We start from the raw sequence: 14,548 nt of genomic DNA, 5'->3' as shown, positions 1-14,548 counted from the left end.
CCGGGCGGGAGCTGGGCATGTCGCCCCCCAGCCCAAGCAAGCCCCCCGGCCGGCGCTTTCTCCTTGCCTTTGGCAAGGCGGTTGGCAGCCTCCTGAGCTTCCTCCCACACCCCGGGGGAGTCCGAGGCCAACGAGAGGCCAACGAGAGGCCAACGAGAGGCCAACGAGAGGCCAACGAGAGGCCAACGAGAGGCCAACGAGAGGCCAACGAGAGGCCAACGAGAGGCCAACGAGAGGCCAACGAGAGGCCAACGAGAGGCCAACGAGAGGCCAACGAGAGGCCAACGAGAGGCCAACGAGAGGCCAACGAGAGGCCAACGAGAGGCCAACGAGAGGCCAACGAGAGGCCAACGAGAGGCCAACGAGAGGCCAACGAGAGGCCAACGAGAGGCCAACGAGAGGCCAACGAGAGCCCAACGAGAGCCCAACGAGAGCCCAACGAGAGCCCAACGAGAGCCCAACGAGAGCCCAACGAGAGCCCAACGAGAGCCCAACGAGAGCCCAACGAGAGCCCAACGAGAGCCCAACGAGAGCCCAACGAGAGCCCAACGAGAGCCCAACGAGAGCCCAACGAGAGCCCAACGAGAGCCCAACGAGAGCCCAACGAGAGCCCAACGAGAGCCCAACGAGAGCCCAACGAGAGCCCAACGAGAGCCCCCCGGGGGCAACCTGGAGAGCACCTTTGACGGGGAGAGGACATCAGGGGACTCTCCACGCGCCCTCCCGTGCCTGCGCTCGTGGAATTTGGATCACGAGGTGAAGTCTCGGCGCTCGAAGAGCGAGGAAGGCTGAATTAAGGCTGGCTTTGCTCTCCCTGGTGCCACCCAGGGGGGTGACGGCTTGTCTCTGGCCATCGCAGGGTGCGTAAATAACGGTGGGGGGGCGGGGGGGTCTCGGGGAGCCAGGGCAGCCCTGCTTTTCGTCAGCGGAGACGGTAAAAATCGAGACGGCGGCGATTTCGCGCAGCTCTCAGTTTCCTCGAGGAATTTGGGGGATAAAAGGCTGGAGGAAACGACCGTTAAATGGGGGAGAGAAGAAACTTGGCACCTGACGGAGCAGCCGAGGGGCTGCGTTCTCTTCCCTTGCCCCCAGGCCGGGCCGGGAACGTTACCCCCAGGTAACCCCACTCTGGGACCCCCAGAGCGAATCAGCGGAACGCCGCCGCTCGGCGCAATTCCGACGGGGAATTCGCGGGGGTCCCGAGGCCGGGGGGAAGGACGCGCGACAGGAGCTGGGTGGTAAAACACCGGGCCCGACGACATCCGCGTCAGCGGCCGCCTCCCATCCAGCGGTGCCGACGCCGTCTGGGTCGAGAAGCGGCGACGCGTTGAGAAGAAGCCGGAGAAGGCGGAAACTTTCATCCCGCGAGACGGGGTAGACCTCGGCCTCCTCCCCTCTGGGATGCACCCGCCGGGCGACCGCCACCCCGGGGGTTGGCGTCTTCAAACTGGCTCCGCTCCCGGCGGAATCGCGGGCCCCGAGGCCCCGGGGAAAAGCCAAAGGCAGGACCCAGGGGGGTTCCGGGCATCCCACGACGAGCCCTGACAGATCCGGAGCCGGTTTTTGCCCCAACGGGGAATTTTCCCCGCCTCGCAGGTGGACTCCGAGAGCCCCACAACGCTCGCCTTAACTCGCTCAGACGATGCCCTTCCTTTATTCCTTTCTTTTGGGTTTCTTTTTTATTTTTTTTTTTTTCTCAGACAAAACCTGGGGGGGCTTGCGGGGTGTCTCAGAGGGCTCCAGGGAGTCTGGGGGGAACAGGAGGGGTCGCAGGGGGTCTTGGAGGGCTCCGGGGGGGTCCCAGGAGGATGTGGGGGGTACCAAGAGGAGCTCCAGGGGGTCCCAGAGGGCACTGGGGTGTCCCGGGGGGGTGTGGGAGGGTCCCGCGGGGCTCGTGAGGTGTCCCAGAAGGCTCCAAGGAGACTAGGGGGAACATGAGGGGGCCCAGGGGGTCCTGGAGGAATCTGGGGGGGTCCCGGAGGAATCTGGGGGCATCCCAGGGGGATGTGGGGGTTACCGGGAAGAGCTCCAGGGGGTCAGAGAGGGCTCTGGGGGCTCCTGGAGGGGCTGTGGGAGGGTCCCGGGGGGCTTGTGGGGTGTCTCAGAAGGCTCCAGGGAGCCTGGGGGGAACATGAGGGGTCCCAGGGGGTCTTGGAGGAATCTGGGGGGGTCCCAGGAGGATGTGGGGGGTACCAAGAGGAGCTCCAGGGTGTCCCGGGGGGGCTCCAGGGGTTCCTGGAGAGGGTGTGGGAGGGTCCCGGGGGACTTGTGGGGTGTCCCAGAAGGCTCCAAGGAGACTGGGGGGAACATGAGGGGGCCCAGGGGGTCTCGGAGGAATCTGGGGGGGTCCCAGGGGGATGTGGGGGGTACCGGGAAGAGCTCCAGGGGGTCCCAAAGGGCTCTGGGGGCTCCTGGAGGGGCTGTGGGAGGGTCCCGGGGGGCTTGTGGGGTGTCCCAGAAGGCTCCAGGGAGCCTGGGGGGAACATGAGGGGTCCCAGGGGGTCTTGGAAGAATCTGGGGGGGTCCCAGGAGGAGCTCCAGGGGGTCCCAGAGGGCTCTGGGGTGCCCCGGGGGGGGGGGGCTCCAGGGGTTCCTAGAGGGGGTGTGGGAGCATCCCAGGGGGCTCATGGGGTGTCCCAGAAGGCTCCAGGGAGCCTGGGGGGAACATGAGGGGTCCCAGGGGGTCTTGGAGGAATCTGGGGGGGGTCCCAGGAGGATGTGGGGGGTACCAAGAGGAGCTCCAGGGGGTCCCAGAGGGCTCTGGGGTGTCCCGGGGGGGCTCCAGGGGTTCCTGGAGGGGGTGTGGGAGGGGCCCGGGGGGTGTCCTAGAAGGCTCAAGGGAGCCTCGGGGGAACATGAGGGGTCCCAGGGGGTCCTGGAGGGCTCCGGGGGGGGGGGGGGGGGGGGGCTCTCAGGGGGTGGGGAGTCTCGATAGATTCCCAAGTGGCTCCAGGGGAACCTGTAAGGCGGGGGGTTGGGGGGGGGGGGGGGGGGGGGAGATCCCGGGGGGTATCAGAGAGCTCGGGGGGAAGGTGTGGGGTGGTCCTGGGGGAATGGAGGGGGGGGGGGGGGTCCCAGGCTGTCCCAGAGGACTCCCGGGGCGGGGGGGGGCATCCTAGTGTCCCCCCCCGCCCCATTCCCCCTCAGGGCCCCCTCTGCCTCATTCTTCCCCCCCCACCCCCCCTTAAGAGCCTTCTCAGGACCCCCCCCCCCCCCCTCCCCAACCCCTCTCAAGGCCCCCCCGTATCCCCCTCAGGAGCCCCGTATCCCTCCCCCGACCCCTCGGCTCCCGCCGTCCCCCACCCCACGCACCTCAACGCGGTCCCGCTGCCTCACAACGTGCTCTCGGCCACCCCGAGGGCCCGGCCCGGCCCGAGGATCCGCCCGCCGGGCCCCTCTTTCTCCCCCGGGCCGCCCCGCTCCCATTTCGAACCGGCCGCCATTTTCCCCCCCCGGCCCCTTCCGCTTCCGCTTCCAGAGCGCCCCGTCCCGCCCACGACGCGCGCCCATTGGTCGCTGGCCCGCCCCCTCCCCCCCCGTCTTTGGGCCGCCGCGCTCCATTGGCCCGTGGCCGCCGTCAATCCCCAGCGCGCCCCGCCCCCCGCGCTATCCGACCAATGGGAGCCGCGGCGCCCGCGCTTTGATTGGCCCACCCTCCCGCCCGTCCGCCCGGCAGCGGTTGCCATGGTGAAGACGCCCCGGCGGGGGCCGCGGGGCCGTCGCCCTGGCAACGGGGCCGCGCGGCCGGGCCCGCCGGTGGAGAATTCACCCAAAACCGGGTTTTTCTCCTTAAAAGCTTTAGAAGGTTGTGTGCGACGGCGCAAAATAAAGCCGTTGCGCGAAGCGGCAGCCCCCCCCCGGCAGCGCTCCCTGGGGTCCGGCCCTTCGAGGGCGGGCGGGGCCGAGCCAAGGAGGGGCGGGGGCGGGGCCGAGGCGGGCAGGAGGCGGGGCCAAAGAGGACCGGGGGCGTGGTCAGTGAAGGGAGGGGGCGGGGCCACGGCGGGCTGGGAGGCGGGGGCCACTGCGCATGCGCCTCTCCCCACCTGCAGGCACTGGCCCGTCTCTAGGGGCGGGGCCTGTCGCTAAGGGGCGGGGCCACCCCTCCCCTGCCTGTCGTTAGGGGCGGGGCCTGTCGCCAAGGGGCGGGGCCTGTCGCGGTTGCTAGGGGCGGGCCGGACCTTAGGGGAGGGATGGGGGGGGCGGTTGCTAAGGAGCGGGCGCGCTTCCGGCGGGGCGGTGGTTGACCCGGAAGCTTTGCCGGCGGCTCACCGGTGACCCGGAAGCGTTTGCGCGGGGCGGGGTTGCGGCGGATGATGGCGGCGGAGGAGCCTCAGCAGAAACCGGAGCCGCTCGGCGGCGACGCGGACGGTACCGGCGGGGTCCCGTTGGGGCCGACCCCCCAACCCCCGGCTCTTCCCCTTCGCGGCTCGGAAACCCCAGGCCCGGGACCCCCCAGCTCCCTGCGGGGGACCCCCGCGCTGGGGCCTGCTTCCCTCCATAGGGCCCCCGGTACCCCCCCTCCCCGGCATCCCCGCCGTTCCCCGGTACCTGTAGGCCCCCCTGTAGCACCCCAATCCCCCCGGAGGTCCCCTATAGCGCCCTAATCCCACCGTAGGGCCCCCCCCCGGTTTGTCTGGCGCGTCCCGGACTCGCTCTCGTAGCCCTGGAGTGTCGTCCCGTCCCCCCCCGCCCCCTCCAGCGCCCCGGTGTCCCCCTACGGGACCCCCGGAGCACCTTAATCCAATTATTGCCCCCCCCCCCAGTGCCCCCATAGGGTCCCCTACGGCGCCCCGAGGCCACCGTAATCGTCCCTTGTAGCACCTGGGTGCACCCCGATACCCCTATAGCCCCCCCCCCCCCGCCCGGTAGCACCCCCCGAATCACCCCCAGCACCCTGATACCCCCCCAGGACCCCTAGAGCACCCCAATAGCCCACCCCCCCCCTTCCACCCCCCCCAGCACCCCAAATACCCCCCAGGTTCTGCCCCCCCCATCCCAGGAGCGGTTCGTGGGGCGCCCGCTCCCCACGGCGAGGGGGGGAACATGTGCGGTGGTTGGTGGGGGGGGGGGTCTGAACCCCCATATTCCCCCCCCCCCTTCCCCTCCCCCCCCCCCCCCCAGCACCCCAAATACCCCCGAGATCTCCCCTAGATTCCGCCCCCCCCATTCCAGGAGCGGTTCGTGGGGCGCCCGCTCCCCATGGCGAGGGGGGAACATGTGCGGTGGGGGGGTGGGGGGGGGGTGTCTGAACCCCCATATTCCCCCCCCCCCCCACCCTTGCCCCCCCTTTCCCCCCCCCCAGGTGTGAACTGCCTGGCCTACGATGAGGCCATCATGGCGCAGCAGGACCGGATCCAGCAAGAGGTGAGACACCCCCCCTGCCCCTTATCGCCCCCTAAACTCTTGGGGAGGGGCGGGGGGACACCCTCAAATCACCCCCCCCGCCCCCCCGGGGGGGTCCCTAAATCCTGCTGCACACCTCTGACGCCCCCCCTTCCCCCCCCCCCGGCCGGCGCAGATCGCGGTGCAGAACCCGCTGGTGTCGGAGCGGCTGGAGCTGACGGTGCTGTACAAGGAGTACGCCGAGGACGACCACGTCTACCAGCAGAAGATCAAGGTGGGCGCCGGCGTGGGGCTGGGAGCTGCTGTGGGGCGCCGGCGTGGGGCTGGGAGGCTCTGGCGTGGGGCTGGGAGGCGCTGTGGGGCGCCAGTGTGGGGCTGGGAGCCTCCGGTGTGGGGGCGGGGAGCCTCTTTGGGCCACCGGCATGGGGCTGGGAGGCGCCGTGGGGCGCCAGTGTGGGGCTGGGAGGCTCTGGTGTGGGGCTGGGAGCTGCTGTGGGGCACCAGTTTGGGGCTGGGAGCCTCTTTGGGGCACTGGTGTTGGGCTGGGAGGCTCTGGCGTGGGGCTGGGAGGCGCTGTGGGGTGCCAGCGTGGGGCTGGGAGCCTCCGGTGTGGGGCTGGGAGACTCTTTGGGCCACCGGCATGGGGCTGGGAGGCGCCGTGGGGCGCCAGTGTGGGGCTGGGAGGCGCCGTGGGGCGCCAGTGTGGGGCTGGGAGGCGCCGTGGGGCGCCAGTGTTGGGGCTGGGAGGCGCCGTGGGGCGCCAGTGTGGGGCTGGGAGCCTCTGGCGTGGGGCTGGGAGGCGCCGTGGGGCGCCAGTGTGGGGCTGGAGCCTCTGGCGTGGGGCTGGGAGGCGCCGTGGGGCGCCAGTGTGCGGCTGGGAGGCTCTGGCGTGGGGCTGGGAGGCGCCGTGGGGCGCCAGTGTGGGGCTGGGAGCCTCCGGTGTGGGGCTGGGAGCCTCTTTGGGCCACCGGCATGGGGCTGAGAGGCGCCGTGGGGCGCCAGTGTGGGGCTGGGAGCCTCTGGTGTGGGGCTGGGAGCTGCTGTGGGGCACCAGTTTGGGGCTGGGAGCCTCTTTGGGGCACCGGTGTTGGGCTGTGGGCCACCGGTGTGGGGCTGGGAGGCGCTGTGGGCCACCGGTGTGGGGCTGGGAGGCGCTGTGGGCCACCGGTGTGGGGCTGGGAGGCGCTGTGGGCCACCGGTGTGGGGCTGGGAGGCGCTGTGGGCCACCGGTGTGGGGCTGGGAGCCGCTGGTGTGGGGCTGGGGGCCTTTTTGGGCCACCGGTGTGGGGGTTGGGAGCCGCTAGTGTGGGGCTGGGAGCAGCTCTAGGGCACCAGTGCGGGCCTGGGAGTTGCCGTGGGGCAGCAGTGTGGGGCTGGTGTGCTCTTTAGGATACCGGGTGTGGGCTGGGAGCCTCCAGTGTGGGGCTGGGAGGCACTGTGGGGTGCCAGTGTGGGGCTGGGAGGCTCTGGTGTGGGGCTGGGAGGTGCCGTGGGCCGCTGGTGTGGGGCTGGGAGCTGCTGTGGGCCACTGGTGATGGGCCGGGAGCCTCTGCTGTGGGGCTGGGAGGTGCTGTGGGGCAGCAGTGTGGGGCTGGGAGCTGCTGTGGGGCTGGGAGGTGCCGTGGGCCGCTGGTGTGGGGCTGGGAGGTGCTGTGGGGCACCAGCATGGGGCTGGGAGTCACCGGTGTGGGGCTGGGAGGTGCCGTGGGGCACCAGTGTGGGGGCTGGGAGGTGCCGTGGGGCGCCAGTGTGGGGCTGGGAGCCTCTTTGGGGGCACCGGTGTGGGGCTGGGAGCTGCTGTGGGCCACCGGTGTGGGGCTGGGAGGTGCCGTGGGGTGCCAATGTGGGACTGGGAGCTGCTCTAGGGCGCCTGTGTGGGGCTGGGAGCCTCATTGGGGCACCGGTGATGGGCTGGGAGCCTCCGGTGTGGGGCTGGGAGCCGCCATGGGGCTCCAGTGTGGGGGCTGGGAGCCCCCGGTGTGAGGCTGGGAGGTGCTGTGGGGGCGCCAGTGTGGGGCTGGGAGCAGCTCTAGGGCACCCGTGTGGGGCTGGGAGCCTCCAGCGTGGGGCTGGGAGCCTCTTTGGGGCGCCGGTGTGGGGCTGGGAGCCACCATTGTGGGCCTGGGAGGTGTTGTGGGGTGCCGGTGTGGGGCTGGGAGGTGCCATGGGGCTGGGAGCAGCTCTAGGGCACTCGTGTGGGGCTGGGAGCCTCTGGTGTGGGGCTGGGAGCCTCTTTGGGGCACCGGTGTGGGGCTGGGAGCTGCTGTGGGCTGCCGGTGTGGGGCTGGGGAGCCCCCCGGTGTGGGGCTGGGAGGTGCCGTGGGCCGCTGGTGTGGGGCTGGGAGGTGCCGTGGGGCACCAGCATGGGGCTGGGAGTCACCGGTGTGGGGCTGGGTGGCGCCGTGGGGCAGCAGTGTGGGGCTGGGAGGTGCTGTGGGTCTGGGAGCTGCTGTGGGCTGCCGGTGTGGGGCTGGGAGCCCCCGGTGTGGGGCTGGGAGGTGCCGTGGGGCGCCAATGTGGGGCTGGGAGCCGCTCTAGGGCACTCGTGTGGGGCTGGGAGCCTCTGGTGTGGGGCTGGGAGCCTCTTTGGGGGCACCGGTGTGGGGCTGGGAGCCTCCGGTGTGGGGCTGGGAGCCGCCATGGGGCTCCAGTGTGGGGCTGGGAGCCACCAGTGTGGGGCTGGGAGCCTCTTTGGGGTGCCGGTGTGGGGCTGGGAGCCACCAGTGTGGGGCTGGGAGCCGCCATGGGGCACCAGTGTGGGGCTGGGAGCCACCAGTGTGGGCCTGGGAGGTGCCGTGGGGTGCTGGTGTGGGGCTGGGCGGTGCCGTGGGGCTGGGAGCAGCTCTAGGGCACCCGTGTGGGGCTGGGAGCCTCTGGTGTGGGGCTGGGAGCCTCTTTGGGGCACCGGTGTGGGGCTGGGAGCTGCTGTGGGCTGCCGGTGTGGGGCTGGGAGCCCCCGGTGTGGGGCTGGGAGGTGCCGTGGGCCGCTGGTGTGGGGCTGGGAGGTGCCGTGGGGCACCAGCATGGGGCTGGGAGTCACCGGTGTGGGGCTGGGTGGCGCCGTGGGGCAGCAGTGTGGGGCTGGGAGGTGCTGTGGGGCTGGGAGGTGCTGTGGGCTGCTGGTGTGGGGCTGGGAGGTGCCGTGGGGCGCCAGTGTGGGGCTGGGAGCCTCTTTGGGGCACCGGTGTGGGGCTGGGAGCTGCTGTGGGCTGCCGGTGTGGGGCTGGGAGGTGCTGTGGGGCACTGTGCCCGCCTGCCCCCCCCCCCCCCCCCCCCCCCCCCGCTAACTCTCCGTGTCCCCCCCCCCCCGTGTCCGTCCCCCCCCCCAGGACCTGCTCCAGAAATATTCCTACATCCGGAAGACGCGGCCGGACGGGAATTGCTTCTATCGCGCCTTCGGCTTCGCCCACCTGGAGGCTCTGCTGGAGGACGGGCAGGAGCTGCAGCGGTGCGGGACCCCCCCCCCGAAACAACCCCCCCCCGAAACCCCCCCCAAAACCCTGCCCCCCCCCATACCCCTGTCTCCCCCCCAAAACCCCCCCCAAAAACCCTGCCCCCCCCCCAAAACCCCCCCCCAAAACCCCCCCCAAAACCCCCCAAAAACCCTGCCCCCCCCCCACAAAACCCCCCCCAAAACCCCCCCCAAAAACCCTGCCTCCCCCCCACAAAACCCCCCCCAAAACCCTGCCCGCCCCAACAAAACCCCCCCCAAAACCCTGCCCCCCCAAACCCCCCCCAAATCCCTGCCCCCCCCCCACAAAACCCCCCCAAAACCCCCCCAAAAACCCTGCCCCCCCCCCCAAAACCCCCCCCAAAACCCTGCCCCCCCATACCCCTGTCTCCCCCCCCAAACCCCCCCAAAAACCCTGCCCCCCCATACCCCTGTCTCCCCCCCCAAAACCCCCCCAAACACCCTGCCCCTCCGCCATACCCCTGTCTCCCCCCCCCACAAAACCCCCCCCAAAACCCCCCCATACCCCTGTCTCCCCCCCCATACCCCTGTCTCCCCCCCCAAACCCCTGTCTCCCCCCCCCCAAAACCCCCCCCAAAAACCCTGCCCCCCCAAACCCCTGTCCCCCCCAAAACCCTCCCAAAAACCCTGCCCCCCCCAAACCCCTGTCCCCCCCCAAAACCCCCCCAAAAACCCTGCCCCCCCCGCCATACCCCTGCCCCCCCCCAAAACCCCCCCAAAAACCCTGCCCCCCAAACCCCTGTCTCCCCCCCGAAACCCCCCCCAAAAACCCTGCCCCCCCCATACCCCTGTCCCCCCCCAAAACCCCCCCAAAAACCCTGCCCCCCCATACCCCTGTCTCCCCCCCGAAAAACCCCCCAAAAACCCTGTCCCCCCCCAAAACCCCTCCCAAACCCCTGCCCCCCCCCACAAAACCCCCCCATACCCCTGTCTCCCCCCCCCATACCCCTGTCTCCCCCCCCCAAACCCCTGTCTCCCCCCCCCAAAACCCCCCCAAAAACCCTGCCCCCCCCAAACCCCTGTCCCCCCCCAAAACCCCCCCAAAAACCCTGCCCCCCCCAAACCCCTGTCCCCCCCCAAAACCCCCCCAAAAACCCTGTCCCCCCGCCATACCCCTGCCCCCCCCAAAACCCCCCCCAAAAACCCCCCCATACCCCTGTCTCCCCCCCCCAAAACCCCTCCCAAACCCCTGCCCCCCCCAAAACCCCCCCCAAAACCCCCCCATACCCCTGTCTCCCCCCCCAAAACCCCTCCCAAACCCCTGCCCCCCCCCAAAACCCCCCCCAAAACCCCCCCATACCCCTGTCTCCCCCCCCCAAAACCCCCCCAAAAACCCTGCCCCCCCAAACCCCTGTCCCCCCCAAAACCCCCCCAAAAACCCTGCCCCCCAAAACCCCCCCAAAAACCTGCCCCCCCCATACGCCTGTCTCCCCCCCAAAACCCCCCCAAAAACCCTGCCCCCCGCCATACCCCTGCCCCCCCCAAAACCCCCCCATACCCCTGTCTCCCCCCCCAAAACCCCCCCAAAACCCCTGTCCCCCCCAAAACCCCTGTCCCCCCCCCAAAAACCCTGCCCCCCCCATACCCCTGTCCCCCCCCCAAACCCCCCCCATACCCCTGCCCCCCCCATACCCCTGTCCCCCCCCCAAACCCCCCCCATACCCCTGTCTCCCCCCCCAAAACTCCCCCAAACACCTTGCCCCCCCCAAACCCCCCCAAAAACCCTGCCCCCCCAAACCCCTGTCCCCCCCCGAAACCCCCCCAAAAACCCTGCCCCCCCCATACCCCCCCCAAACCCCTGTGTCCACCCCCCTGAAAACCCCCCGAACCCCCAAAACCCCCCCAAACACCCTGCCCCCCCCCCACCCCGAACCCCCCTGGGTCCCCAACACCCCCCCAAAACCCCCCCAATCCCCTGTCCCACCCCCCCCCCCCCCCCCAAAAAACCCTGTCTCCCCCCCCGCCAAACCCCCCCCAACCCCCTGTGTCCACCCCCCCGAACCCCCAAAACCCCCCCAAGTCCTTCGGGGGCCCCCCCTTGAAGCCTGGGGGCTCCCCCCCCCCCCCCAATTTGCCTTGTCCCCTCCCCCCCCCGGGCTACCTTGGTCCCCCCCCCGGGCTACCTGGGTCCCTGTCCCCCCCCCCCCCACAAGTCCTTTGGGTCCTTCAGGGGGCTCCCCCCCCCCCCGCCCCCCCCAAAATGCCTGTGCCCCCCCCCAAAATGCCTGTGCCCCCCCCCAGGTTCAAGGAGGTCTCGGCCCGCAGCAAGGAGGAGCTGGTGGCCCAGGGCTTCACCGAGTTCACCATCGAGGACTTCCACAACACGGTGGGGACACGGGGGGGGGGACACGCACGGGGGGGGACGACACACGGGGGGGGGACACACGGGGGACACACACACGGGGGGGGACACACGGAGGGGGGGACGGGGGACACGGGACAGGACGGGACGTTGTACCCGTGACCCCACCTGTGACCCCATGATGGGCCGCGTCACCTTTGTGTGCCCCCCCCGACACGCGTGTGACCCCGTGTTGGCGCGTGTGACCGTGTCTGTGACCCCGGGATGGCCCGTGTCACCCTGTGTGTGCCCCCGACACGCGTGTGACTCCATGTTGGCGCGTGTGACCCGTGTCTGTGACCCCATGGTGGCACATGTGACCCTGTCCGTGCCCCCCGACACGCGTGTGCCCCCGTGTTGGTGCGTGTGACCCGTGTCTGTGACCCTGTGATGGTCCGTGTCACCCTGCGTGTGCCCCCAACACGCGTGTGACCCCGTGTTGGTGCGTGTGACCCATGTCAGGGACCCCGGGATGGTCTGTGTCACCCTGTGTGTGCCCCCTGACACGCGTGTGCCCCTGTGATGGCATGTGTGACCCATGTCAGGGACCCCATGATGGTCCATGTCACCCTACGTGTGGCCCCCAACACGTGTGTGACCCCGTGTTGGCGCATGTGACCCGTTTCTGTGACCCCATGATGGTCCGTGTCACCCTGTGTGTGCCCCCGACACGCATGTGACCCCGTGTTGGCACGTGTGACCCGTGTCTGTGACCCCGTGGTGGCACATGTGACCCTGTCCATGCCCCCCATCATGCGTGTGACCCGTGTCTGTGACCCCGGGATGGGCCGTGGCACCCTGCATGTGCCCGAACACGCGTGTGACCCCATGTTGGCGCGTGTGACCCGTGTCTGTGACCCCGGGATGGGCCGTGGCACCCTGCGTGTGCCCCCGACACACGTGTGCCCCCGTGTTGGCGCGTGTGACCCGTGTCTGTGACCCCATGATGGTCCGTGTCACCCTGTGTGTGCCCCCGACACACGTGTGACCCCGTGTTGGTGCGTGTGACCCATGTCTGTGACCCTGGGATGGGCCATGTCACCCTGCGTGTGCCCCCGACACGCGTGTGACCCTGAGATGCCGTGTGTGACCCATGTCTGTGACCCCATGGTGGCCCGTGTGACCCCGTGTTGGTGCGTGTGACCCTGTGTGTGCCCCCGACACGCGTGTGCCCCCGTGTTGGCACGTGTGACCCCATGTCTGACCCCGTGATGGGCCGTGTCACCATGTGTGTGCCCCCCAACACATGTGTGCCCCCGGGATGCCACGTGTGACCCGTGTCTGTGCCCCCGGGATGGTCCATGTCACCTTTGTGTGCCCCCCGACACGCGTGTGACCCTGTCTGTGACCCCGGGATGGTCCATGTCACCCTGCGTGTGCCCCCGACACGCGTGTGCCCCCGTGTTGGCGCGTGTGACCCTGTCTGTGACCCCGGGATGGCCCATGTCACCCTGCGCGTGCCCCCTGACACGCGTGTGCCCCCGTGTTGGCACGTGTGACCCATGTCTGTGACCCCAGGATGGTCCATGTCACCTTTGTGTGCCCCCCGACACGCGTGTGCCCCTGTCTGTGACCCATGGTGGCCCGTGTGACCCCGGGATGGCCCGTGTCACCCTGCGTGTGCCCCCTGACACGCGTGTGCCCCCGTGTTGGCGCGTGTGACCCGTGTCTGTGACCCCGGGATGGGCCGTGTCACCCTGCGTGTGCCCCCTGACACGCGTGTGACCCCGTGTTGGTGCGTGTGACCCATGTCTGTGACCCCGGGATGGTCCCGTGGCACCCTGCATGTGCCCCCCGACACGCGTGTGACCCTGAGATGCCGTGTGTGACCCATGTCTGTGACCCCATGGTGGCCCGTGTGACCCCGTGATGGTCCGTGTGACCCTGTGTGTGCCCCCGACACGCGTGTGCCCCCGTGTTGGCGCGTGTGACCCATGTCTGTGACCCTGTGATGGGCCGTGTCACCATGTGTGTGCCCCCCAACACATGTGTGCCCCCGGGATGCCACGTGTGACCCGTGTCTGTGCCCCCGGGATGGTCCATGTCACCTTTGTGTGCCCCCTGACAGGCGTGTGCCCCCGTGTTGGCGTGTGTGACCCTGTCTGTGACCCCGGGATGGTCCATGTCACCCTGCGTGTGCCCCCCGACACGCGTGTGCCCCCGTGTTGGCGCGTGTGACCCGTGTCTGTGACCCCGGGATGGGCCGTGTCACCCTGCGTGTGCCCCCTGACACGCGTGTGACCCCGTGTTGGTGCGTGTGACCCATGTCTGTGACCCCGGGATGGTCCGTGGCACCCTGCATGTGCCCCCGACACGCGTGTGACCCTGAGATGCCGTGTGTGACCCATGTCTGTGACCCCATGGTGGCCCGTGTGACCCCGTGATGGTCCGTGTGACCCTGTGTGTGCCCCCCGACACGCGTGTGCCCCCGTGTTGGCGCGTGTGACCCATGTCTGTGACCCTGTGATGGGCCGTGTCACCATGTGTGTGCCCCCCAACACATGTGTGCCCCCGGGATGCCACATGTGACCCGTGTCTGTGACCCCGGGATGGTCCATGTCACCTTTGTGTGCCCCCCGACACGCGTGTGACCCGTGTCTGTGACCCCGGGATGGCCCGTGTCACCCTGCGTGTGCCCCCTGACACGCGTGTGCCCCCGTGTTGGTGCGTGTGACCCTGTCTGTGACCCCGGGATGGGCCGTGGCACCCTGTGTGTGCCCCCGACACGCGTGTGACTCCATGTTGGCGCATGTGACCCGGGTCTGTGACCCCATGGTGGCACATGTGACCCTGTCCGTGCCCCCCGACATGCGTGTGCCCCCGTGTTAGCACGTGTGACCCATGTCAGGGACCCTGGGATGGTCCGTGTCACCCTGTGTGTGCCCCCGACACGCATGTGCCCCCGTGTTGGCACGTGTGACCCATGTCTGTGACCCCGGGATGGCCCATGTCACCCTGCGTGTGCCCCTGACACGCGTGTGCCCCCGTGTTGGCGCGTGTGACCTGTGTCTGTGACCCCATGGTGGCCCGTGTGACCCCGTGATGGTCAGTGTCACCCTGTGTGTGCCCCCGACACGCGTGTGACCCCCGTGTTGGCGCGTGTGACCCGTGTCTGTGACCCTGGGATGGGCCATGTCACCCTGCGTGTGCCCCCTGACACGCGTGTGCCCCCGTGTTGGCGCGTGTGACCTGTGTCTGTGACCCCATGGTGGCCCGTGTGACCCCGTGATGGTCCGTGTCACCCTGTGTGTGCCCCCGACACGCGTGTGACCCCGTGTTGGTGCGTGTGACTCTGTGACCCCGGGATGGTCCGTGTCACCCTGCGTGTGCCCCTGGGATGCCGCGTGTGACCGTTCCCGTGCCGCCACGCGCGCCCCCGGGATGCTGCAGCT

At 70.0% G+C, this 14,548-nt stretch overlaps 1 protein-coding gene across 1 annotated transcript; it reads left to right on the top strand.

The window, feature by feature from the left end:
• Positions 1–4,212: 4,212 nt before the first annotated feature.
• OTUB1 (OTU deubiquitinase, ubiquitin aldehyde binding 1) lies at positions 4,213–11,279 on the top strand. Its single transcript, XM_054187821.1, has 6 exons — positions 4,213–4,368; positions 5,303–5,364; positions 5,519–5,617; positions 8,673–8,791; positions 11,057–11,141; positions 11,259–11,279. Exons 1-6 carry the CDS (start codon positions 4,311–4,313, stop codon positions 11,277–11,279), a joined length of 444 nt encoding a protein of 147 aa, XP_054043796.1. The 5' UTR covers positions 4,213–4,310.
• The last annotated feature ends 3,269 nt before the right edge of the window (positions 11,280–14,548 follow it).

The sequence above is a fragment of the Rissa tridactyla genome, unplaced genomic scaffold (assembly GCF_028500815.1).
Source record: "Rissa tridactyla isolate bRisTri1 unplaced genomic scaffold, bRisTri1.patW.cur.20221130 scaffold_772, whole genome shotgun sequence".
NCBI classification, from domain to species: domain Eukaryota; kingdom Metazoa; phylum Chordata; class Aves; order Charadriiformes; family Laridae; genus Rissa; species Rissa tridactyla.
Note: the sequence above shows the minus strand (reverse complement) of the source record. Positions and strands in the feature narration are given on the sequence as shown.